General features: G+C 35.3%; 1 protein-coding gene across 1 annotated transcript; it reads right to left on the bottom strand.

The window, feature by feature from the left end:
• Positions 1 to 1,637: 1,637 nt before the first annotated feature.
• On the bottom strand, positions 1,638 to 25,593 carry LOC149795301 (uncharacterized). Its single transcript, XM_089965030.1, has 4 exons — positions 25,535 to 25,593; positions 18,097 to 18,439; positions 8,674 to 8,860; positions 1,638 to 3,608 (listed from the first exon to the last, which is right to left on the bottom strand). Exons 2-4 carry the CDS (start codon positions 18,434 to 18,436, stop codon positions 3,131 to 3,133), a joined length of 1,005 nt encoding a protein of 334 aa, XP_089821156.1. The 5' UTR covers positions 18,437 to 18,439; positions 25,535 to 25,593; the 3' UTR covers positions 1,638 to 3,130.
• Between the last annotated feature and the right edge of the window lie 810 nt (positions 25,594 to 26,403).

The raw sequence follows: 26,403 nt of genomic DNA, 5'->3' as shown, positions 1-26,403 counted from the left end.
AGTTTCCTTCAGCAGTAGAAATAATGACAGATTTCATTTAGCAGTAGAAATGATGACAGATGTGAAAATAATATTCAGAGATCAGCATCATATGAAAGCAACTGATCTAATTAATACATGATGTCTGTAAAGTGGTTCCATGGAATATTAGAGGTGAAATTAATATTCAGAGATTTTTTACATTTTCTTTCCAAATGACATTCCTAGTACACCACAGTTAACGATATGTAAGGAAATTTCGATCAATGAAGATGTCACTTACACTGAGTAGAGGCAGTACTTTAATAAATAAATACAAATTAAATAATTTTTTTATAAACTGAAATTAAAATTCTAGTTCTATCTTTTAGTTCCTTTTAAGTGTAATCATCATAAATGCAATTTGTCCTCTTGTAAAATGCATCAATCTACCGTAACAGCTATGCCTGCAAGCGTTTTTCTGAGAACCTAAGTGCCGACTGACTTTTGATAACTGACTTGCGGAAGTATGTTATATTGTTGTGCTAAATGAAAAGCTAGCCTCCTTTGTATTATCACATTAATTATGTCTTTTGAATCAAATAAAAAAGGTGGAATAAAAAAAAGTTAAAAAGCACTTAAATTACACAAACTTAAAATCTAGCAGCCCTGGTTTTATGTCAAGTGAACTCACTTCATTTAATTAATCGAACACTTATAAATGTTGTTGTGTATGTAACATAAACTACCTTAAATTAACCGACTCTTTCATAACTGTGATCAAAGATAGCAAGGCAGCCAAGCGAAATAACTTCGTAAAATAAAGAGCTTGATTTCACAGATATGGATCATTGTGGGCAAACAAGTTTCAGAGAATTCATGAACTGGCATTTAGAGATATTCTCAAGGATAAAAAATATAATTATTACCTTCAATGAAATGACGACATCAATATTGTACTAATTGAAAAATATAGAATTTGAGTTTCGACGTAGACCATTGTCTCACAAATAAATGTCGCGTGTTTTTTTAAAGAAAAAAATGAATCTTGTTTGGTGGTGTATCAACAGTTAGTCTAGTTCCTTGCTATGTGGACTCCCAATTTGGCAGGATAATATTAAACACCACTACAGGAACCAGACTCATCAAGAAAACAAAAGAGCAGTGATATAATACAGATTTTTTGCATACATATGATGGCTGGTACAAACCATCTTTCACATGTTGGACATTTTGAAGACAAACGTTATTTAAACCGAATAACAAACAACTTGATTAGAAATAGCGCACTAATAAAAATTATTATCAGCATGATTGTAAAATGAGGATTCAGTCATTAAACAGCACAGTTCCCTAATGCTGCCCCCCCCCCTTACGGTTTTCTCAAGGTCAAAGCGAATTTTAAAAATTTTTGGAGGTCCCTCAATAACTCACGCCTTGCTTATAGTGCGGCCTATGTTTGTGGACCCCGTTGTGTGCAAGTGATTGAGGGAGAGGTGTATGTAGTTATGTTCTGTTGATGAAATTTTCTTCTATCAGTAGCCAATTCTACCATGTACTGTGTTTTAGATGTAGGTGCAAACAACCACTGAGAAGAACTGGCCACCATTTTCAATATATACTACAAAATCAGCTTGTCTAACAACATAGGTCTTGTGAGGGTGATGATGGAACACATGTCAAAACCAAAACTTTTATTTTTCATTTCCAAAAATTCAACAAGCTAGCTTCTGCCAGCTGAGGTTACCTTAGTTACAAAAATCCCTATTACTGTACATTTTAATTATAAAACGAGTCCAACTGCAAACTAAACAGACACAGATCTGCTGTTGCATAATGTGGTAGCAGATTTGGTTTTGTGTGGTTTGTTAGAAGTAATCAGTAGAACTAGCAGATTAGACCCTAATCTGCAGACATTATGATACACAGATCTGGATGTTGTTTGCCATTGGAATTGTAAGCTAGTATATGCTGTATATAATTAGTGACTTGTAGAACTAAAATAACCATGGCAAAGCTTCAGCAATACATTTACATAATACTGGTATTAACATTAAAACTATTTCAAAAAACATTAAAATAAAGTAAACATTTTATTACTGTGAAAGGAAATCTAAGGAAATTAAATTAGCATAAGGAAAATATCTGATATAAGACTTTAGTTAATTACAATTTATGATTGTTCAGATAAAATCAGAATTCATAACATCCATAACATTATGCAATGTAAATGAAACATTTTTACAATCACACTAACAGCTCAAAACCCGATATAAAGCTGGCTGCAGATATGTGTAGATAATTAAATTCTTAGCACAAAGTCGAACAGAAAGTGAAATCAGACTTCTCAAAAGTCTAAAATTTCATTGGATATTAATGTTGTACATTTCACTTTCCACAGAATGCTGGTAAGCGGTACCGTGAAGGAAACCATTTTGTGAAGTGTATTATAAAGTAAATTTGACAAGTTCCTTCACATATGCTGAGTGGCTCCATGATTGTTTAATCAAAAAATTATTGATCAAACTCTAAATTACCTCTTTGCAGAAAAATAAAGTGCAGCAGTTTTATAAGACAGGTCATACAGCAATCCAAATACTTTATTTAAATCCTGATCAAATGCCAACATCATTTTCCTTTAATACTTCTACAATACCCTATAAATTTGTTGAAGTACGTGCCACTTTTTCTTATACATTTTTTTTCCCCAGATAAAACGGACTTGATACAGTTAAGAAAATTAGTAGCTATAATAAGGGAGTAAAAAAATTGCAAAGGACTATGTTATATTCAGTGAAGTTTGTTTATAAAATTCATTTATTTAATTTAATTTGTTTATAAAATTGGCTGGTTTGCATGTTAAAGTAGTTAAAAATGTATTAAAATGGTAATATCAACTTGTTAGTATATAATTAATATGTTTTCACCTATTTTGACAAAATTCTTTACAAAATCCCTGTTATTTTGAAAAAATATTGCTGCAAGATCTGATAAAGGGTCCTACTGAACATGGTTTATATTAAATGTATCGACTACTCCATTACAAAATTTTCACTATTTTCGTATACTTGTGCATTTCTACATAATTACCTATCTGCATTTCCTTTACATCAGTATGCAAAATTCATGTCACTAGAAACAAGTAGCTGATCGGAGTTCTTGTGGAAACTGATCACTCATCTGTTGGGGCAAGTTCTACATCTTTGCCAGGCTCTAGATCAATGATGAGTGGAGTTCCCATGCTTCCTGGACTGTTACATCGTTCTGAGAGATGATTAGTTGGTGGAATCTCCGGTGTCTGGGTCTCAGTGTCGAAGGACGATGGATACTGGACCTCCTTGCTTCTGGTTTCAACCCCAACTGTCGATTCAGCTTCTAATTTTGGACTGGGCATGCGATGGATGCCAGTGAAGGCCCTGTTGCCCTGGTTACTTTCAGACCAGTCAGTATTTGGGAAGTCTTGAGAGAGTCGCTGTAATCTGTTGCTTAGCTCTGGGTACTTGCTTGTGATGTAATTTGCTTCAAGTGCTGAGGCCTGGTTGGCTGGAAACCCTATCTGATTGAAGATTCTTCCTTGATCATTGAAATTAAGGCTTTTATAAGTGAAAGCTTGTGCAGGCTGCTGATAGGTATAGTAGGATGACTGTCCCCTGGTCAAGAAAAAAGATTTAAGTTATAAGTATTACTTTACTACTAATGTTGTTACCACCAACACTACTACAATAACAAAAGCACTACTAATGTTAACATCAGTACTAGTTACTACTACCACCACCAAAGCACTACTAATGTTGGTAGCATCAGCACTTAGTATACCTCAATCAAAGCACTAGTAACATTCTTACCCTCAACTGCAAACATGTGAATCTCTGACAGCAGGGTATTTCTCCTGAGATGAGCAGTGTCTTATCCCCCTCCCATTACCAGTACACAGGGCTGGCGCCAGACCCAGCCAGACTATCTGGCGCCCTAGGCAAAGTTAGATTCTGGCGCCCCCCCAAAAAAAATATCAATTTCAAGATTTATAAAACAACATATTTTTTTAAAAAATGTGCCCCCTGAAATCAGCGCCCTAGGCGGCTGCCTAGTTTGCCTATATGGTAGTGCTGGCCCTGCCAGTACATACTGAAATCTCGCATGTATCCATAATCATTATTGAAAAATTAAATTTGTTCCATTTTTTCCATCTTTTTTTTTCCAGTGTAGTATATGTGATCACATGACTGAACTGGCTTAAACTTACTAATTTTCTGAGAAATTCTTCATAAAAGCATGTTTACTGTGACAACAAATATGCCACCACTGAAATTTGTGGAATCTACATCAAATGTGAATATAGTTACACATTACAACACACTTTTTACCAACTTTTTTGCCGAGCAAAATATCCCATTTCAAATTCCAGATTTTTTTTTCAGAGCTAGTCAAAATAATGTTTCTGTACTCTGAAATCACATAAAAGTTCTCTTGCTAATGGAAAATTCAGTGATGAATAATCACCTACAGAACAGCCACGATTTTTAGGCCAAATATGTCTTCAACACTAGTATGAACAAAGGCATCAATAAAAACTGATATAAACACCACTGACATTGATTTAATCCTTTGTAAGCATGAATGTAAACCAGACTGCTAAGTGCATGGCTTGGTTGAATGAATTTTATGTATCAAGTGATAATTACTTTCCAGGTTTGATTGTCATCATTAAAGCATGGTGAAAGTGACGAGAATGATGACAACAAAAATGTCTGTAAATCAGGCTTGGAGTCAAAATGGGTGTGATAGTATAATGTAACCATTTCTGCTTCATGTGGAAAATCTTACTGAAACAAAACAACATTAGACCCAGACAGTACCCATCTTGAGGGGGGCCCCGAGTGGCCGAGTGGTCTAAAGTGCTCTCCGTTACGGATCACTGCCATCTCACCTCTGTCTGCGTGGGTTCAAGTCTCGGATTCGGCTAATGTGGATATGTGAGAAAGCTTGCCAGTAGCTTCTCGTGGGTCGGTGGTTCTTTCCGGGTTTTCCCGGGTTCTTCCTCCACCATTGATACTGGCCACCATGTATAGCCTATCGTGTGCTGAAAAATGGCGTTAAACCCTACAACAACAATAACAACAACAACCCATCTTGAGTGGTTATGGTAGGCAGGCTGCATCCTGAATCTAACCACAAGCAGGAAAATATTTAAAACTCTTGGTAGAATTATACTGACTTTGCCACATTCCAATGCAAACACTGAAAAGACATTTTTCCATTCTGTGGAAAATTCAGGCTGACTCCTGAGGAAACCTGGTTCCAGTAACAGTACATCATCTCCTAAATGTTAAGATCAACAGTGATGAGGACACCCACCAATATAATCCAGACAATGACTTTCTAAGAAATGCAAATAAAATTTATCTTTGATCAAATATGACCACCAGTGCTAAAAGAAGCAAAAACTCTTTTAATGACTTCACAAAAATAACTGAACAGAAATTTATAAAATTTGAGAAAAAGCGTCATGGCCAGAAGACCTTTCAAGTTTATACAAATTATACTGAGCTGTCTTCTAATATGGCCACCGTTACTAAAAACCAAAGCCATTTGTAAAATACAACCAAGTATGTAAATTACTTCTCCAAAACCACTAAAAAGAATTTTCCCCAAATTGACTGGATCTCTTTTATTTATAGAAACTATGCTGATCTACCTTCAAATGTGGCCTAATTCTAAAAATACAAAAACATTTACACAACTTTATTAAAACCACTCATCAGAATTCCGCCAAATTTTGCACAAATAATCCGGCCTTGTGGACATTTCCGATTTTTATGAATTATCCAGATCTGCCATTAAATATGGCCACTTACAATGGAAAAACCTTTCATTGACCTGGAAAATAGAGAACTTGGTCATAAATGACAACAAGCATTCTGACATAATCAGAAGTTTCAAATTTGTACACCATAGCATATTGCCACTATAATTAAAAACAGACAAATCTTGAAGAAAAAAAGTATCCAAAACTGTCAAACGGAATTTGACCAAGCTTATCAGAAAGGACCCTGGCATGAAGATCTGTACATTTTGTTACAAATGATTCCAAACCCCACAAAAAAATCTCAATTACTATAATTAGAAATCTATCTTGAAACAACTGCAAAGCTACTGAATAAAATTTTACCATCAATATAGCAGATGTTACTACAGTGGTCCCCCTCTTGAACGGCCCCCCTGACCAGCGGCCAGCATATTAGTGCAATAATATAAAATTTACCCCTCACAAGCGGCCGCATTTTATTTGAATATGTATCCAGAACCAGTATTTTATTCATAATGTGTGTTGTTGTTGTTGTTGTTGTGGGGTTTAACGCCATTTTTCAGCACACGATAGGCTATACATGGCGGCCAGTATTATTGGTGGAGGAAGAACCCGGGAAGACCCAAAAAGAACCACCAACCCACAAGAAGCTACTGGCAAGCTTTCTCACATACCCATATTGGCTGAATCCGAGACTCGAACCGGCGCAGACAGAGGTGAGATGGCGGTGATCCGTAACGGAGAGCGCTTTAGACCACTTGGCCACTCGGGGCCCCCATAATGTGTGTTAAGTAATCTGATTTCTGTTTCCGGATGTCAGGTTTTCGTTACTGAAAGAAGTGTTGGGTAATGTACATGTACCACTAAGGTTAATATATCGTTTACGCCTCATGAGAAGCCAAATTTATTCCATAAAAACCGAGAAAGACTCAAATTTTAATCCATACAAAAGGGTAAGTACATGTAATCCAATTAGCCTTACTGCTGTGTTATCATAAGATGTCCGGTTTAGTCACTCTGATAATTGTTGAAATTACAATTATTGAACAGTAGTAACAGCTGAGAAGTGGCAGTATCGATGTACAATACCCAACTCAGCAGGAAAATGGTTTGATAGCCTTTATGGCTTCCCTTAGTAAGATGTTGAGCTTGTTCACTTTGATAATTAGTGGCTAATACTACTGACAATAATTGTCAAAATTACGAATCCTAATGGCCGTGAGGTCAAATCTGCGTGATGTTAACTGTACATATCGAAGCCGTTTTGGCTTCTCTCACTTAGTGTAAAGAAATTATAAAAAAATAGGGTACCAGACTGCGACTAACAAATCACGTGACAAGATCACTTCCTTTAAAAACACACGGCAATTTGTTTAGATGCATACAAAACTGTTTTATCAGTATTGTAGTTGGCAGCATGAATAACTTACTGCAAAAAGATCAACATGCCATCGAGGAAAAGATAAATTCACAGTTTAGAAGAGAAAGTGAAATTAATTCACCTGACTGAAAGGGGGGGGGTCGAGGATCCTTGCAGAAAACTGATGTCGGAAAGTCTCACATGAACAATATCGTGAAAGATAATGAAACAATTCTGCAGAAGTGGGAAGGTGAAATGGATGGAGAAAGGAAGATTGTTTGAGCCAGGAGACATTTGTATCCTGATTTGAATGACAAGAAAAAGCAACAATTTTGTCGGTTGAATTGGGATATGACAACTTTACCGCAAGTAACGGTTGGCTGCACAGATTTCAAGTGCGACACAATATTAAGTGTTCTGTCCTAAGTGGAGAATCAGCTGATGTTAATAATGAAGTTGTTGAAGATTGGAACAAAAGACTAAATGATATATGCAGGGAATATGACAGCAAGGATATTTTTAATTGTGACGAGACTGGTTTGTGTTTTAGACTGTTACCAACAAAGTGACAGATGATGTGATCTGTGACATAATTATAAAGACAGTTTTAAAACTATATAAATGGTTATTCATAGCATTCTTTTGAAAATGATGACACAGTTTGTTTTACATTTATTTCACAACATGCATGTGATTTTTTAATGAAAATATTAAATGTTTTAGAATTAAATGTATTTGTGACTTTCTTCATATGTATTTACTATTCGCATTTGTCATCCCGCTCTAGAAAGGCCACCCTCATTATAAGGCCACTTCCCTGCTGCATTAGGGGTGGCCTTATAAGAGGGGGACTACTGTACAAACAAAAAAACCTTTATAGGATTTCAACACCAAAAAAATCCACTCAACAAAGTTTGAGTAGAAAAAACACAAATTTAACTTTAAAAAAAGGAACACATTTTGCCCAACTTTGACACAAACCATCCTTGTTTAGGTGCCTCTTAATGTCGGACAAATTATGAAGATGTGCCCCTAAATAGAAAACAAAGAGAAATCTTTAAACTTTTGTTTTCGTAATGTAGGCATTCAACAGATCAGAAGAAATTCCAACAGACTGTATCCTACTGATCCAAATTTCTTTGCCACCTGCTTTTCCATTTGACTCTTCTTCAAAGGAAAGGCTGGTGAGCCATCTTTTCTTTCACACTCTGGTACCTCCATTGGAATATGTGTCATTTTGCAGTGAGAGTAGTCTTTCTATGATAGGACATACTTGACATCCTACCTGTAGCCACAGGTGTCCAAGGTAGAACATGGTTGAAATCCTACCTGTAGCCATAGGTGTCCAAGGTAGAACATGGTTGAAATCCTACCTGTAGCCATAGGTGTCCAAGGTAGAACATGGTTGAAATGCTACCTGCTGCCATAGGTGTCCAAGGTAGGACATACTTAAAATCCTACCTGTAGCCATAGGTGTCCAAGGTAGAACATGGTTGAAATCCTACCTGTAGCCATAGGTGTCCAAGGTAGGACATACTTAAAATCCTACCTGTAGCCATAGGTGTCCAAGGTATCTGCATAAGATGGGCTCTGTGTCCAGGGCAAGAAGTTGTTGTAACCCCCTGTGTGGAAGGAGTCAAAGCAACCCAGAGTCTGGGGACGGCCTGGCACTGTGGAGATGGGTTGAGAGGGCACCTGCATAACTCTTCCTGGTTCCCTTGGCATTCCATATAAATCTGAAACCAAAGAAATAACTGACAAATAAATGAGCCCACTTCATTTTCATTTTCACCTCTTTTGTTTGCATGAAGCTAGGATGAGCATACTAGGTTCAGATAATACCCAAAAACTTGAGTAGTGCTATCCAAATTGTTAATCTCATTGCTGAGCATGTTATTTTACTTTTTGGGGCATTGGAGGATTTTTTACAATTTTGGTCAAAGGTATAGACACAACATCCAGTGGGATAAAATAACAAGTGAAACTATCAGTTCTAGTGTGAATTTATAACCTATTTCAGAAGTAAACCTTTGCAGCTCCAGCAACTATAAGAATAAATATAAATGAATTTTTTTAAATATTATTTTCGATATTTCTAAACTGTCATGCTATTTGAACATTCAGTTAATGCATCTAAACTGTGTGCCAGAGGAACATTGTTATGTAGTTCTTCTCAGAATTATCACTCGTGTCGCTTTTTTTTGCATATTTTAGTTTCATAACATACTGTCGGAGACTGTACATCAGCCCTTAGAATAACATTCTTTATTGCCTTGGTGTTGATGGCAGATCTAACCAAAGTTTATATAAGTCACTGTTGTTGCTGCTGTTGTTATATTCGATGATGCAATACATTTTCACAACCATGCCATCCAGCAGCAAAAAGAAACCATCACTACCAGCAGCATAGTCCAATTTCACTTTTGATTTTGATACAAATCCTTGAATTGTATAATTATATCTTTATCTGATTGTAACCTTGCTGCCCTTTAATACCTCCGTTTACTTTTTAACAATATCTGATAATGTCAAAACTGACTGTAATAAATGTTGTTTAATAACTGTACAATATGCAAATGTAATGAAGTTCTATACTTCGATTCAATCAGCTATTCCCTCATGGTAATCCCCTTATACTTCAATTCAATTAGCTATTCTCTTGTGGTAATCCAATTATACTTTAAGTCAATAAACTTTTCCCTCATGGTAATTCATTCATTCTTCAAATAGCTATTCCCTCATGTTAATTCACTTATACTTTAATTCAATTAGCTATTCCCTGTTAATCCACTTATACTTTGATTCAATTAGCTATTCCCTCGTGTTAATCTACTTGTACTTCAATTCATATAGATATTCCCTCATGTTAATCAACTTGTACTTCAATTCAATTAGCTATTCCCTCATGTTAATCCACTCATACCTCAATTCAATTAGATATTCCCTCATGTTAATCCACTCATACCTCAATTCAATTAGCTATTCCCTCATCTTAATCCACTTATACTTTGATTCAATTAGCTATTCCCTCGTGTTAATCTACTCATACTTCAATTCATATAGCTATTCCCTAGTGTTAATCCACTTATACTTCAATTCAATTAGCTATTCCCTAGTGTTAATCCACTTATACTTTGATTCAATTAGCTATTCCCTAGTGTTAATCCACTTATACTTTGATTCAATTAGCTATTCCCTCATGTTAATGTACTTGTACTTCAATTCATATAGTTATTCCCTCATGTTAATCAACTTGTACTTCAATTCAGTTAGCTATTCCCTCATGTGAATCAACTTATACTACAATTCAATTAGCTCTTCTCTCATCTTAATTTACTTATACTTCAATTCAATTAGCTATTCCCTCATGTTAATCCACTCATACTTCAATTCATATAGTTATTCCCTCATGTTAATCCACTTATACATTGATTCAATTAGCTATTCCCTCGTGTTAATCTACTCGTACTTCAATTCATATAGCTATTCCTTCGTGTTAATCCACTTATACTTCAATTCAATTAGCTATTCCCTAGTGTTAATCCACTTACACTTTGATTGAATTAGCTATCCCCTCATGTTAATCTACTCGTACTTCAATTCAATTAGCTATTCCCTCATGTCAATCCACTCGTACTTCAATTTATATAGCTATTCCTTCATGTTAATCCACTTATACTTTGATTCAATTAGCTATTCCCTCATGTTAATCCACTTATACTTTGATTCAATTAGCTATTCCCTCATGTTAATCTACTCATACCTCAATTCAGTTAGCTATTCCCTCATGTTAATCCACTTATACTTTGATTCAATTAGCTATTCCCTCATGTTAATCTACTCATACCTCAATTCAATTAGCTATTCCCTCATGTTAATCCACTTATACTTTGATTCAATTAGCTATTCCCTCATGTTAATCTACTCATACCTCAATTCAATTAGCTATTCCCTCATGTTAATCCACTTATACTTTGATTCAATTAGCTATTCCCTCATATTAATCCACTCATACTTTGATTCAATTAGCTATTCCTTCATGTTAATCTACTCATACCTCAATTCAGTTAGCTATTCCCTCGTGTTAATCTACTCATACTTCAATTCAATTAGCTATTCCCTCATGTTAATCCACTTATACTTTAATTCAATTAGCTATTCCCTCATGTTTATCCACTTATACTTTGATTCAGTTAGCTATTCCCTCATGATAATCTACTCATACCTCAATTCAATTAGCTAATCTCTCATGGTAATCCGCTTATACTTTAATTCAATTAGCTATTCCCTCATGTTAATCCACTTCTACATGTACTTTGATTCAATTAGCTATTCCCTCATGATAATCTACTCATACCTCAATGCAATTAGCTAATCTCTCATGTTAATCATCTTATACTTCAATTCAATTAACATCCTCCGTGTTAATCTGCTTATATTTCAATTCAATTAGCTATTCCCTCATGTTAATCCACTTATACTTTGATTCAATTAGCTATTCCCTCATGTTAATCTACTCGTACTTCAATTCATATAGCTATTCCTTCATGTTAATATACTCATACCTCAATTCAGTTAGCTATTCCCTCGTGTTAATCTACTCGTACTTCAATTCAGTTAGCTATTCCCTCATGTTAATCCACTTATACTTCAATTCAGTTAGCTATTCCCTCATGTTAATCCACTTGTACTTTGATTCAATTAGCTATTCCATCATGTTAATCCACATATTTCATTCAATTAGCTATTCCCTCATGTTGATCCACTTGTACTTTGATTCAATTAGCTATTCCCTCATGTTAATCTACTCATACTTCAATTCAATTAGCTATTCCGTCATAGTAATTATCTAATACGTTGATTCAATCAACTATTCTTTCATGTCTATGTGCTTATACTTCAATTCAATTAGCTATTCCCTCATGCTAATCCACTTATACTTTAATTAGTTCTCTACTCCCTCATGTTAATCTACTCATACCTCAATTCAATTAGCTATTCCCTCATGTTAATCTACTCATACCTCAATTCAGTTAGCTATTCTGTCATAGTAATTATCTAATACGTTGATTCAATCAACTATTCTTTCATGTCTATGTGCTTATACTTCAATTCAATTACATATACCCTCATGCTAATCCACTTATACTTTAATTAGTTCTCTACTCCCTCATGTTAATCCACACATATTTCATTCAATTAGCTATTCCCTGATGTTGATCTACTTATACTTTGATTCAATTAGCTATTCCCTCATGCTAATCCACTTATACTTTAATTAGTTCTCTACTCCCTCATGTTAATCTACTCATACCTCAATTCAATTAGCTATTCCATCATAGTAATTATCTAATACGTTGATTCAATCAACTATTCTTTCATGTCTATGTGCTTATACTTCAATTCAATTACATATACTCTCATGCTAATCCACTTATACTTTAATTAGTTCTCTATTCCCTCATGTTGATCCATGCTGTTTTGCAAAAAAAAGTAGGTATAGATCCAACCAGAAGGATCATCTTTTTATACTGTAGAATTAATTTCTTCAGGTGAAAATGTCCTCCTTACTTCAAATTCTGCTGTAAAATGACGTCTGCCTTCACAGTAGGCTTTTGGTGTGCAATTCTTAATTTTGGCCTATTATCAAACAATAAATTTTTTTTCTTCAGCCAGGCATCTCCCATTATATTTTCTCATCAGACATCTCCAGCCATTATCGTTTCCCATCAGGCATCTCCAGACATTATTTTTTCCCATCAGGCATCTCCAGCTATTAGTTTTTCCTATCAGACATCTCCAGCTATTTTTTCCCCCCATCTCTAGCCAATATGGTAGAATTTTAAAATTGCTGTAGATAAATTAAATTAGTTTATATCTAAATTTATTCTGATTTGTATGTATTACCAGCAGAGAAGAGTCATTTACATTCAGAAAGCAGTTTGTGCCCTGAAGCAAAAGTAAAATCTGTGAACTAATATAACTGACTGGATCAGTTTTATCTATCAAACGTATTAACACTGTTATCTATCAAATATATTAACACTGTTATCTATCAAATGTATTAACACTGTTATCTATCAAATGTATTAACGTAATTTCACATTGCCTAGTTTAGCTCATTCACCAATATCAAATTTTGTAGTTGATCATAATATTTCATATCAAATTTTAAAAAATCTGAGTTTCAGTACGATCAGTGCTTGTCTGCTAAATGTATCTGCCAGGTGAGTTAATCAGTTTATTGTATTAAACTGAATCGATGGACAAGGGTGAGATTCTATCTTTGTATTATTTTTAAGATAAGTCCATCATGTCCGAGTCAACACCTGTCTAAGCACAATCATATTTTAAGTCTTATTTCTGGACAAAAGTCCTCCAGTTTGGTGAAAGCTACACACCAAGGATACGTTATTTCGCAAAGGTCTATAAAATATTAGGGAAGTGTCTGCATCTTTGAGCAAACCTTAGTTTATGATTGAAGATTAAAAACTGATGGGATTTTTTTTTCCTTCATTTTTTCTATCTGCAAATTCAACGTGTCTCTATTTACTACTTTTTGCAATTCATATTATTGTTGGGTCATTTCCCCCACTGTAATACGAATTTAATGTCAATTATGCACACTTTTTACATCTCTGGTTTGTGTACTACATTTTCCATTTCTTCAATTAGCTTTTCCCTATTACATCTGTAACATTTCAACTGAGAGTATCTAAACCAACAGTACCTAAAAATATTGATTCTATTTATTTATGAAGTTTAATTTTAATTACTTCTAGGTCTCGAATGAAAGTACTGAGAGAGAAAAAAACAGGTCTTTAAAATCTAAACTGTGATGGCGTACATGGATTTACTTTTTTCATGCAGTGTAAACACTTATTTTTGTTTAATTTTGTGGTAGTTCTTTGCGACTGAGGGTGTTATGGACGTGCTAAAATTCTACCTGATAAATAGTTAGCAAAATTGCATAGATGATTCCATAATTTTGTCATTTTCTTTGTATAAGATTTCAGGGGTTTGAATATTTAATTGCTTCATCAACAGTTTTCATTACTCCTTGTCTTCATCAAGATCTAGCAATTTTGTTTGCAGTCTTTTACACTGACATTGTTCTTATTGAGATATATTTTGAACCTGTTTCATACTTATAACAGTTATTTCTGCTGTGTTCTTGTGGAATGTCATTTATTATCACGCTAGGACACTATACCGCCTCAATACATTCCCTATTTGTACCACTTTGATATGAACTGCGATGTTTTGGCTTGTACTTTTTTCACTCTGGCATTCAACATAATACAGGTTTTAACTCCTTTATTTTCTATCGCACCATTTATTCCATATCTGGCACTTTCTATGAACTCGTTATGTTTAAAAATAAAATCAATATATGTATGCTCCTTACTACTGCTATTTACGTGGTATCCTTAATTCCTCAGTCTTTGATCATGGCGTCGTCCCCAATGGAAACAATGTGTGGTTTTAGAAATCGCCTAATAAGGAGAAATGTACTTTGGTACATCATTTATTGCATAGCATAATATTTTTTTTCTGGTTCCCAACTGCTGAGCGATTCATCATTTCTTTTCTATTTCATGATGATATTCTTTATCACTTTTCCTTCCTTTGGTCTTCATGACCTTTTTAAACTCAATATTGATAATTTCTACATACGGGGTACAACAGGCTTGACGCCAGTATCCAGTAGGTAAAGGCACGTAGTTTACTCAGGTCTCCTCCTTCATATTGCCTTTCAAGAGTCTAATTTCATCATCATGGAATATCTCAAAATTAATTTGGGAAAATTGTGTGAATATATTTCAACATGTTATGGTTATGCATGTTTAGTTTTTAAACAAAAATTGCAGGCTAGAAGGACCGACTCGTTATATTTCTTAGGGTGATTTTGTTTTGAACCAGTATATACCACGGACATATAAAATAACGTTTTTAAAGTGTTGGTATAAAGCAATCTGACATATCAATATTGTTTAATATCAAACTGTCAAACGCCCATGGCTCGTGAACTCTCTCTCTCTCTCTCCCTCCCTCCCTCCCACCTCTCTCTCTCTCTTAAGAAACGAAATAAGTGCAAATATGTGGAATGCAAGTGAAAATGAATTTGATCTTCATAAAACCTTTGAATCTGAACTTGTACTAGGTAACCTGCAAGACATCGGTACACACTTTACATGGGATTTATCTACACGTATTCACAATACCAAAGGATACGAAGGTGCAACAGCATATCATGACTACGGTAAATTTCTTGGTTATGAGGCACACATGCTTTAACAATTTCTCTCTCTCTCTCTCTCTCTTTCTCTCTCTCACACACACAAAATCAGGGAAATTTTTTTTTTATTATTGCCCGTGTCCTGCCACGATGTTTTTGGACCAATGAATGACTAAAGTTTACAGACAAAACGACCAAAGGAAAGGGGAAGAGAGACATTGATGATAAAAACAATCGTATAGTCGGTAGCAATGTTAAAATATAATAATGACTTACATCAGCTGTAAATAAACTTAAATGTTTTAATTACTTTTTGGTGGTTCGTAATTTTGCTGTGTTTATATTCCCCACTAGTTTCAATATATTCGTCGGTAAGTGAATGGCTGCTCCTTTAATGTTCAATACGCTAATCATGATGTATTTGTTGTACTCTACTGTCATCACTTAAACCATCTATTATACTTGAATCATAAGTGTGTCTTAAATTAATTTAAACAATATGAATGAAAATAGAAGGCCTAAAAAGAAATGAAGCAACCTATCAATTTGCAAAGATGGTTGTGAATAACCGCAACAAAATCACAGAACTACATTTTGTTGCAGAAACACTGGGCAGAGTTGTGAAGAGTTCAATCACTCTGTCAATACAGTTTCCTGAAGCCAGTCTTAACTCCGTTGGAAATGCAAGTATGTGTATTTGTGTGATATAAATTAAATATATGTATAGTATGTACGCTGTATCTTTGATATACCACTCGTATATTTTTTCATTAAGAAGGAAGCTATGAAAGCCTCGTTTCCTTTGAACAAAAAATTACATATAGAGAGAATTTTGTTCAAATGACAAAGAGGATATAATTTGTGCTCTTTTCTGAGCAAGATCCCCCCCCCCCCCCATTTGCAGGCCAGAATTTTGTTTCACCCCCCACTCACCCACCCCAGTGAAATGGTCGGCCCCTTAGGAAGAAGGATAGAGGACGCCAGATTGTCCACTTTATTATATATGGATGGGATTTTTGCGGCTGTTTTTATTTCATGAAGTAAAAGAATACTTTCTTCTTGGACTGTCTCATCTTCATCAAGAATGTACCATATGAGCAATTAGTGAAAGGTGTTGAACGATCAAAATAATATGGCGTGCACGATAATATTGGACTGACATTTGCACGGTGATAAAATGCTGAGCTATAACTAAATAAGAGTGCCACCGTCTCGCAGGTTAAAAAGCAGTGTGAACGACAAAAGTCTATCTGATTCGATGATATCGCGCCCTACCCACCCCACTTCCTGCTAATCTAAAGTGGGTATCGGTGTATCGCTTGCGTGGGGCTAAGGGAAATCGACGGAAACATAAAGCAGTGGTTTTGAAATATAATGCATTATCTGAGAGTAACCTATCTAATTCAAATAGATGGATTTTGTTTGCTCCATGGACTACTTTCTACAGTCAGACATACATTTTACTGTGTCTGCGCAATAACAGTGGACACTATAGGATCGACTTGAAATATTCTTAATTTTTAATGCTTACAAATTATTATTAATGTACTGTTAGAACATGCAAAACTGTTGCTTTCTATGTTTCCACAGATCCCTTCGCCTCCGACGTATGCATGCACAGGAACCGGAGAAAGGACATGTGATCAATAAAAATAGATTCTTGTCCTATGAACATATTTTCCCCCGCGACTGCCGGGTATAATATTCTTCAGTTATGATACAATTCTGGCTAGGCTGAAAGACGGAAAGAGTGTCCAATATGGTCGGGCAAATCACTACATTTACATAATTATGCGTTTATGGTAACCCTTTCTATACAACAGTGATAGTCAAATAAGAAATAACTCTTACATGAAGTAGAAAAAAAAAAAACAGCCCAAAATACCCGTATGTAAAGAGCATTATATCGTCCTTTAACTAGAGTTGTTAGTGACCGTAAGCTCATAAGATAACCTAACGTCCACGAGAGGTGTCGGTACTTTTTAATCACATTGAAATGAACCTGAAAATTAGGTCACAACGACTAATCTTTAGTACATTATCAACGTTCATCCAAAGATGAACGCACATGTCAACTTCTGTGCCAGTGGGTTAAAAAGTCTTAGGATTGGCTCACATACGATATTTATTGAAGCAATGCCCAATTAATTACCCAACATTTTTACGCCAACACTCTTTTATTCTGAACCTATGTGTAACGCCATTAAAGATTGGTTTTAACAATCTTCAAACATAAGGTGTTGATGGGCTTTTGAAGATATTAAATTCATGCCATTAAACAAGCAGGAACGTCAACTTTTTTTCGGGTGTGTGTGTGTTCGTATATAGGCAACAGCAATTTTACATTTTACAGCACATGCAAATTCGGCGGGGGAGTGGGGAATGCCCCTGCCTCCACCACCCCACCTATGACATCCCTGAAAACAAGCCAGGATTTTTAACAGGAAATATACATTTTTAACTCCAACAATTAATGAAAAGAATGAATGTTAAATAAGAAAATACTTTAAAATAAATAGCACAACTACTTAGCAAGGTATACTGAAAGATCTAGAAACGTGTATTTTACATTTTCATAAATAAAGATAGGTCAGTTATACATAAACCATAAAAGAAAGATAAAAGAGGAAACAAGAAAAATAGGACAAACCAAGTTGCTAGAAGAACTTCACTTCAAACGCTTGGCTTGGTAAAAATTAAAGAAGGATGATAAAATCAACAAGGAAACTTTACCTTGAAATGACACACTGTTGGTACTATTCCAGCCAATACTTTGCGAATGCTGCCCCGTTTGCGCGACATTTGCTCCCTCAGATGCCCTTCCGCCAGTCTGTGTCTGGCTCTGACAGCCAACATGGATCGGAACTCGGATTCCAAGCTCTTCATCCTGTAGTAGTCGACGCCGCAATGCTATCTGTTCTCGTGCATTTTGGCGCCTTTTTACCTGGAGGCTGCAGAAATCGCACATGCAATCTTTGTACGGGCAGAATCGCTTGTGACCCTTTCTGTCCTGTATTACGTTATGGTTCCGACAATTTGCACACTTAGGGGCCCTCGACTTTTTATTTTCCATCGTCTGTTGAATCATTACGTGGAAAGAGAACACAATGTTAGAATGCATGTCAAGAACTTAACAGCACGTCAGCAGTCATAAATATAGTACCGTGTAGAAGTGGTTCCAATAATTTGACGGTAACAATTGCACAAAGAACCTTGGAGGATAAATCCTTCCAAATAAACGGAAATATCCAGACCGAATTTTCGTTTCTTGAAATCAGCATTTTTTTTTTTTATTCATCTTAAATATTTATACAATAAAACTAAAACAAAGCCCTCCAGACTGAGATTATATGAAACGGAAAATGCTGTGCAATCATAAAACCGAGAGAATAATCCCTTACAAAATAATGCGAAACACAAATCCAAACCAGGAACGTTTCCGTACGAGTAGTATGAAAATGGATGCTTCAGATCGCGATAGCCGACATGGGGTCAACGTCTTTTATAGACCCAGTACCTTTACCTCACTGCACACGCCCATGAATGTACAACATGATTGTCTAGTTGTCGAAGATTTGATTTTCCTAACAGTTTTTCCGCCCATATCAGCTGCAAATGCGAATTCGTTCATAATACATATCAAGCTATGTGGTTTCTTAACAGCAGTTCTTTAATAATAAATCATGCATTGCCGGTGTCGTTCTTTCGTTGAGCTCACAGTACTGCATCTCCCAAATTATGACATTTCCTCATGGAGGATTTTTGCAAAAGTATATATGTGATTGTAGCCCAGGTGAGTTTACTTGTAAACGAAGCTTTTCTTTCCTGTAATATATTTAGGATATATTTACATCTCCGTTTATACATTTGTTAGATTTAGTGATTAAATGTTTGATTATGGGAAGTCGGTGTTGGGAAAATATTTATCAACCCAAGTAATTAGCCAATTCATATCGAGAAACGTCACAGTATACAGTATTGATGAGATTTTATGCTGGCATGGATTAAATTTGTAGTTGAGATCAGGTCAGAGCCGCAAACATGGGCATGGAGCCATGTTGTCCCTACCTTAATTTAAAGGTGTTGATTGGTTGCGCCTTTCAATGTGAAATATTTGTGACGGAGACTAATAATCTGTGCCATGGAATCGTTGTTAAGGGGTTATTCCTTTATTTGGGGACGCCTTTTACTGTTGCTGTGAAGACAGCATGGTGGAGGGGCACATGCATACTGTGGTTCAGAATTTTGTGACTTATATTTCATGGTGTATAGTTGTCATGCAAAAGGTGAAGTTGCCATATCTTGTGGTCATTGGTCGATTAGAGGAAGTAATTTGTAGTTTTGGCAACGACTGTCGTCTAGAAGACCGTTTGAAATAAGGCAAAACAACGGACTTTAAGCCCAGAACTCACGCGAGTGTTTTATTGTTCGAGATGCCCTCTTGCATTTAACATTCCGCTCATATCTCCGTTAGCAACATCAAGCGATCCCGTATGGGCGCCTTAGTAAAAGATGGATATTGTGTTACAAGTTTACATCAAGGTCTCCGCCAAAGATACTGTCTGAACAGTCTCGCTCGAGAAGATGCACTTATCCACTAAAGTATGTACAATGGTGCACCAGTCTTGTGCAATTGCAGCATGTCCATAATAAAAGTATAGATGATCGGAGGAAGTTCAGTTTTTATTATTAAATATATTTCTGATGAAGATTCAAAACATGCGTGGAAAATATCTTAACTACTTTCAGAAGTCATGTCAATGGACGATTGGCACAAAGTTGTCCTCTGCATCAGACATAATGAAAATGATTGTGCAATAAAAAATAAAAATAAATGGGGATTAGATAAAATAAAAAAATGATTATTCGGAAACTGTCAATGAAATCGTGTAGTCATACGCCAATTCAATTCGGAGATTTTATTGTCCGATGCGTGCTTTATTTTAGGTATGAGAGTAATTCTCCTCAAACTCCTGCTTCATCCCTTATCCGGTAAAGTCACCCAACAGATATCAAATCGCCAGACAGCTTACAAACCAAACTGGAATATCTTAATACAACCCTTTCTAGACCACCAGCCAAACTATGAAGTTCAAAAGAATGACATTATATTTACAGTTTCCATTTAATTTCGATATATTATTAACCTCCATAAAAGAAGACATGTTCAAGTAGTATACTCAGCTTTGACTAAGTACAGAGAGTTAGCGACCAGCTATGTCATGATTAGACGAAGATATTGAGTTTTTCCTTTATATTAAGATATATAAAAAAATTCAACATAATAAGACGGAGTTTGATTTTCACAAATCAGAACAAGAGTTCTCTTTCTCAAACTAGTCGCAGCTCAGCTTTTTTCTCCAAAACACAAATCCCTCGGCAAGTAAATGGTCGATCCCTGACATTACTGACATTCTGCTCCAGCAACATGATATAAATCATGATGATAATAATGATGACAATAGCAAATTCAAGTTATGATTATTCTGTCCATTCGTCCTTCAATACTTTCGCAAGGTCGTGGTCATGTTTATTCTCCGTTATATAGATTGTTGATTTGTACCACTGATGGATACCCGGATGTAACGCGATGGACCGCTCCGGTGGGTTAGTGGTGAGAGCGTCCGCCTCGGATGCGGGTGGTCGTGGGTTCCATTGCCGGGTGAGTCATACCAAAGACTTACAAAATGGTACTAACAGCTGCCTCGCCTGGCGCTCAGCATCAAGAGGTTAGTGTTAGGACTGGTCGACATGGTGTCAGTATAATGTGACTGGGTGGGACATCACGCTACATGTCTGCGGCATGATGCCCCAGTGCTAGACATCACTATAAACTGCCACACTGCAGACATCGTAGCGATATGACTGACAAAATGTTAAAGCTACGTTAGTAAATCCAAATCACACACACATCGTAACGCGATGACGTCACATCTTTTCCTAGGTGACGCTCTTCAGTTTCATATTTTGCACAGAGTTAGAATTTTAAAGAAAAAGAATTACCCCGGGTTTCCTCACTGGTTATCCTAGCCATTTAAAAAAAAAATACCTTAAGTATTGTTTAAAGAACCTTTAATCCCTTTATGATTGATGTTTGTAATATGCGTTATAGAGTACACAGCTTGGCCTTACTCCAGATGTGCATCTTTCAATATCGCTGGTAATTCATCCATCACACTTTCAGAACCCGATATTGTCTAGCTGGGTAAAATTAATTTTCCCAGTTTCAATATATGCTCAAGATAGTGTACATTAGTCTAATTTATGTGATTTTTTAGCACCAGGTAGCAGTCATTTTAGTTAGCAATGTGCTTTAATCATGTACAATTTCCCTAAGTATAATATCCAAAGAAATGCCATCCACATTTCATCAAAGTGGCATACAGGTATGCCAACATTCTCTCAACTGTGCACGTTTCAAATACAAACAACTTCACTTTACCTATGTCGCTCTTTCAAACGTACATAATGATGAGAGCCCTTAAGCGCCCATTTGTATTCGCGTGGGCAATCATTGAAATGTTCAACGGCGTGTGCAGCGAGGGCGTCATGGGGACCGTGGTCTCAATCCCCATTCTCATACTACAATCGGAAACCAATCCCGCCATGCGAATGGCGTTGTGAAAAGGGAGTTTATATCAATTAAAAACAAAATCTCTATATAAAAAAGGCATAATTAGTGAAGAGATGAGCACAAGTCTGTATCATGATGTTGATGTTTATTCCTATTAGCTCATCAGCTCCGATTCACACGCACACTAGTCCATAACTGGAAATTAGGACCTAGTTTGAAATCGACCCATCATAAGCAATCCGATAACTTTAACCTTGGGAGGGAGGTTGACAATCCCCATCAAAAATATCATATATTGATGCGGGAACTGTTTTATCCAACTATAACAAAAGCTAATACACAGAAAAATCTTTTCCGCATCCAGGAATCTGTTACGGTCAAATCAACGGAGATACATAGTAACGCTAATTGTTTCCGGCAGGGAAAAGTTAAAATTGTGGATGAGCTCGCTACACGTTTCTCAGACCTTCAGACTACATATTTTACATTTAGAAAAACTCTTTATTTTCTTCGATGTCCATATGAAAAAATACCACAAAGTTATGAGTCCGGAAACTGAGTTATGGCGCACTATCTAAAACGGTGACTCTAAAATGCTGACTGCACAAGTCACAAATGGTTTGAATAATAATAATAATAATAATAATTAATATTAATAACGTTGACAGGACAAGCCATACAGGCTTCTTTGAATAGTAAGAAAAAGAATTATTATTTTAATTATTATTAAGAGTGTAACATTATCTATAACACTAACTGGACTGTCATACAGGCTTTTTGGAATGATAATAATAATAATAATATGGTAATAATATCTAAAACTGTGGCTGATCATGCCACAAAGGCTTTGCAAGATAATAATAATACTAATACTACAACTAATAATAATAATAATAATAATAATAATATATTATTAGGGGTAATATTGTCTATAATGGTGGATTGAAAAGCCATGAAATGCTTTGAATAATAATAATAATAATAATAATTATTATTATTATCATTATTATTATTATTATTATTATTATTATTATTTATGGTAATCGTATCTAAAATGATGACTGGACAAGCCACACCGGCTTAGGAAAATAATAATAATAATAATTAATTTATTACTGTGGCTATTCTCACACAATTCCCTCTGGTAAACAATTAACAAACCGAAACTGAAATATAATATTCAAAGACAAACTTAAATGAAAACTAAAATAAAAAATCAGCATGAAGAAATAGAAATTGTATCTAAGTTAAATAATTATGCTTTAAACAGCAGATATGTTTCTAAGAACTAACTTTTATCGCACACTTGCATATAAAGTAAATACATTCACAGAAACTGTTTCAATTACCAGTGTCATACGTCTGTTTCTTAGCTTGATAGAGCTTTCATTTTTAGTTGTTTCTAAGTGTGAAATTCCAAAGAAGTGCAGCAGAGGACCGGAAACTTTTGTGTATTTTATTTTTAAGTTTTCGGTTAAGACTCGTACCGTTTACCAATTTTACATCACTTGATATTTTATCTATGCGAAACTATACATATTTTGGTTTAATTTCATCTATACCCTTCTATACAAGAGCTGCCCCATGAAAATCAATCCTTGGTGAATTAAATCTCAAGTCATTTAAGTTCAGGAAATAGACCGTTCAATGATGACTGGTCAAAGGGATGCATCAAACATGCCACCTGCTTCCCATTTTTGACACCGCTCCGGTGGCCTACTGGTAAAAGCGTCCGCCTCGGGTGCGGGAGGTTGTGGTTCGATCCCCGGCCGAGTCATACCAAAGACTTACAAAAATGGTACTAACAGCTGCCTCGTTTGGCGCTTAGCATTAAGAGGTTAGTGTTAGGACTGGTTGGCCGGGTGTCAGGATATTGTGACTGGGTGGGACATGATGTCCCAGTGTTGTACATCACTATGAACTGCCACAATGCAGACATCGTAGCGATATCACTGAAAAATTGTTAAAGCTACGTTAAAAATCCAAATCACACACACACACACACACACACACACACACCATTTTTTTCCCTGTTCAGTGGAAATGTTGCAGTTCCCCATAACGATCACAAAAAAAAAATAATCCTGATCAGCCTACAATTCCCGTTTTTCGTTGCCGACCCTAGCACTTTTCCCACCTGGGTTTTAAAAAAAAATTTAAAATTAAGAAAATCCCGAAATTGATTTGTTTATCTAACTGAGCTGGTTTAGCGCGGCACTTAAAGTGCTTAGTACATTATACGTACTAACAATCATAATATATATGCCTAAATAATTTTGTATATATAAACAAATCAATATTTAAAAAACTTCCCCAAACAGATATGTGCATCTAAATGAGCCGGTTTGGCCCAGAACTTTAAGCGCTTAATATATATATATATATATATATATATATATATATATATATATATATATATATATATATATATATATATATATATATATATCGGACTAGCACAGACCTTGACACGTCCGCTTTTTCTTTTCTTCATTTATTTTTAAACAAGGCAAAGCAATTAAGTCATTCTCAAATCCACTATCTTTATAATAATTATATTAATATTGATGTAAAATTACAACATTTTGTAACATTCTTTGTACATGAATTATCTTGCAACATTCATGTACAGTGTATAGTTGATACACAGTCCATCAAATTAGAACTGACATGGTCCTTTTCGTTTTACAATTAATCACTTTTTATCAAACATACAGTTGAGACAATAATTCCTAGTACGCGTGTATTAGAATTTAACGCCAGTTTAACACGGTACAAGGAATAAGCTCCCTTAAAAATAAAATCTAAATCTTTAACGAGGTGCCAAGGCCTTATTTTTTATTAAGCGAGACAGAAGTGTACAAAATGTCACCCATAAATAAAATGTATTATATGCTATACAATGTAGTAATTAAAACTGCCTGTTATAATCAAAATCAAATTTAGTAGAAAATGTAAATAGATAATTAAATGTTATTACTAGAAATTTTATTTTATGGATAAAAATGTTATATGAATATAACTATAATAAAAATCGACATAGTATTTATTAAAAATAGATGGTGAAGACGTATGTTTACACTTATCTTTTGTTGCCATAAGCATTGATTATTTCATGTTCTCTGGTATAACTTGCATCTTGAGGTGAATTATCCATTTTTTAGTTTCTTATATTTATAGAAGAACGACCAACTGGATTTGGAGCTTACACTAAACGTAGGACGGAGAAACAAACTTTAATTTCAGCAAAAATGATGTTCCCAGAAGCTGCAAGGGTTAAGAAAATAAAATGTTTTAAAAAAATAAATAGTAGGTGGAAAATGGTATGAAAGACCTAACGCATGTAAGAATAATTTAGCGTTCTTGGTCGTTTCTATCCATGTCGCCAACCAAGTTGTCAAGTTAATTTCTCCTCTTTTTTGAGACAATGTATCATTTCAACCGAGCTTGCTCATCTTGGTCATGTACAACATATGCCTATTTAAAAAAAAAAAAAAAAAAAAGTATTGTTTGAAACAGTTCGTTTTATTATATGATACAGTTTTCCCGTTGATAATAAAATTATTCTATTGTGAATCTCCTACAGGACTTGCTTACCTTTATATATTTTGTAAACCCTTTTCGCCTTGATGCTGCAAACGAATTTGCGTGCGTTAAAGTACACAGGTCGAGCGTTCTGGATAGTGTTTCCTGTGGAACTATGAACGCGAGAAAACATTATCTTGTTGTTCGGATAGTGATTCGTGTGTGTGTGTGTGTGATTTGGATTTTTAACGTAGCTTTAATAATTTTTCAGTCATATCGCTACAATGTCTGCAGTGTGACAGTTTACAGTGATGTCTAGCACCGGGGTATCATGCCGCAGACATGTACAATCATGTCCCACCCAGTCACATTATCCTGACACCAGGCCGACCAGTCATAAAACTAACCTCTTAATGCTGAGCGCCAAACGAGGCAACTGTTAGTACCATTTTTGTAAGTCTTTGGTATGACTCGGCCGGGGATCGAACCCACGACCTCCCGCATCCGAGGCGGACGCTCTAACCACTAGGCCACCGGAGCGATAGTGATTGGTAATAAATATAACGTCACATAATTTTGTATTTGAATTTCAAGAAAGATAATACAGGCTAACAATTATTTATTAATTCAACGTTGCTATATTTCGGAAATAGCGCAAATAAAGATGTGCTTTGTCTATGTTGATACAAAGCCATGTGTTGAGGTGAAGCAGAACTTTAAAAGATTCTAAGTTAATTTAATTACTTCTGTACTTAATTATGCAACAATGAGCATGTAAATAAAGCAAACAGACCAAAGTCCATACAAATGAGGACCAAACTGTATGCAGCTGATATATTTGCAAATTTGAAACTGAGTATAAACTTATCGATAACTAATCAAAACATCCAAAAAGAAAAGGACACAGTCATTTCTGAAACAATCATTCTTTCCTCTAAATT

Source organism: Sinohyriopsis cumingii, chromosome 7 (assembly GCF_028554795.1).
Source record: "Sinohyriopsis cumingii isolate HCF-2022 chromosome 7, ASM2855479v2, whole genome shotgun sequence".
Taxonomy (NCBI): Eukaryota; Metazoa; Mollusca; class Bivalvia; order Unionida; family Unionidae; genus Sinohyriopsis; species Sinohyriopsis cumingii.
Note: the sequence above shows the minus strand (reverse complement) of the source record. Positions and strands in the feature narration are given on the sequence as shown.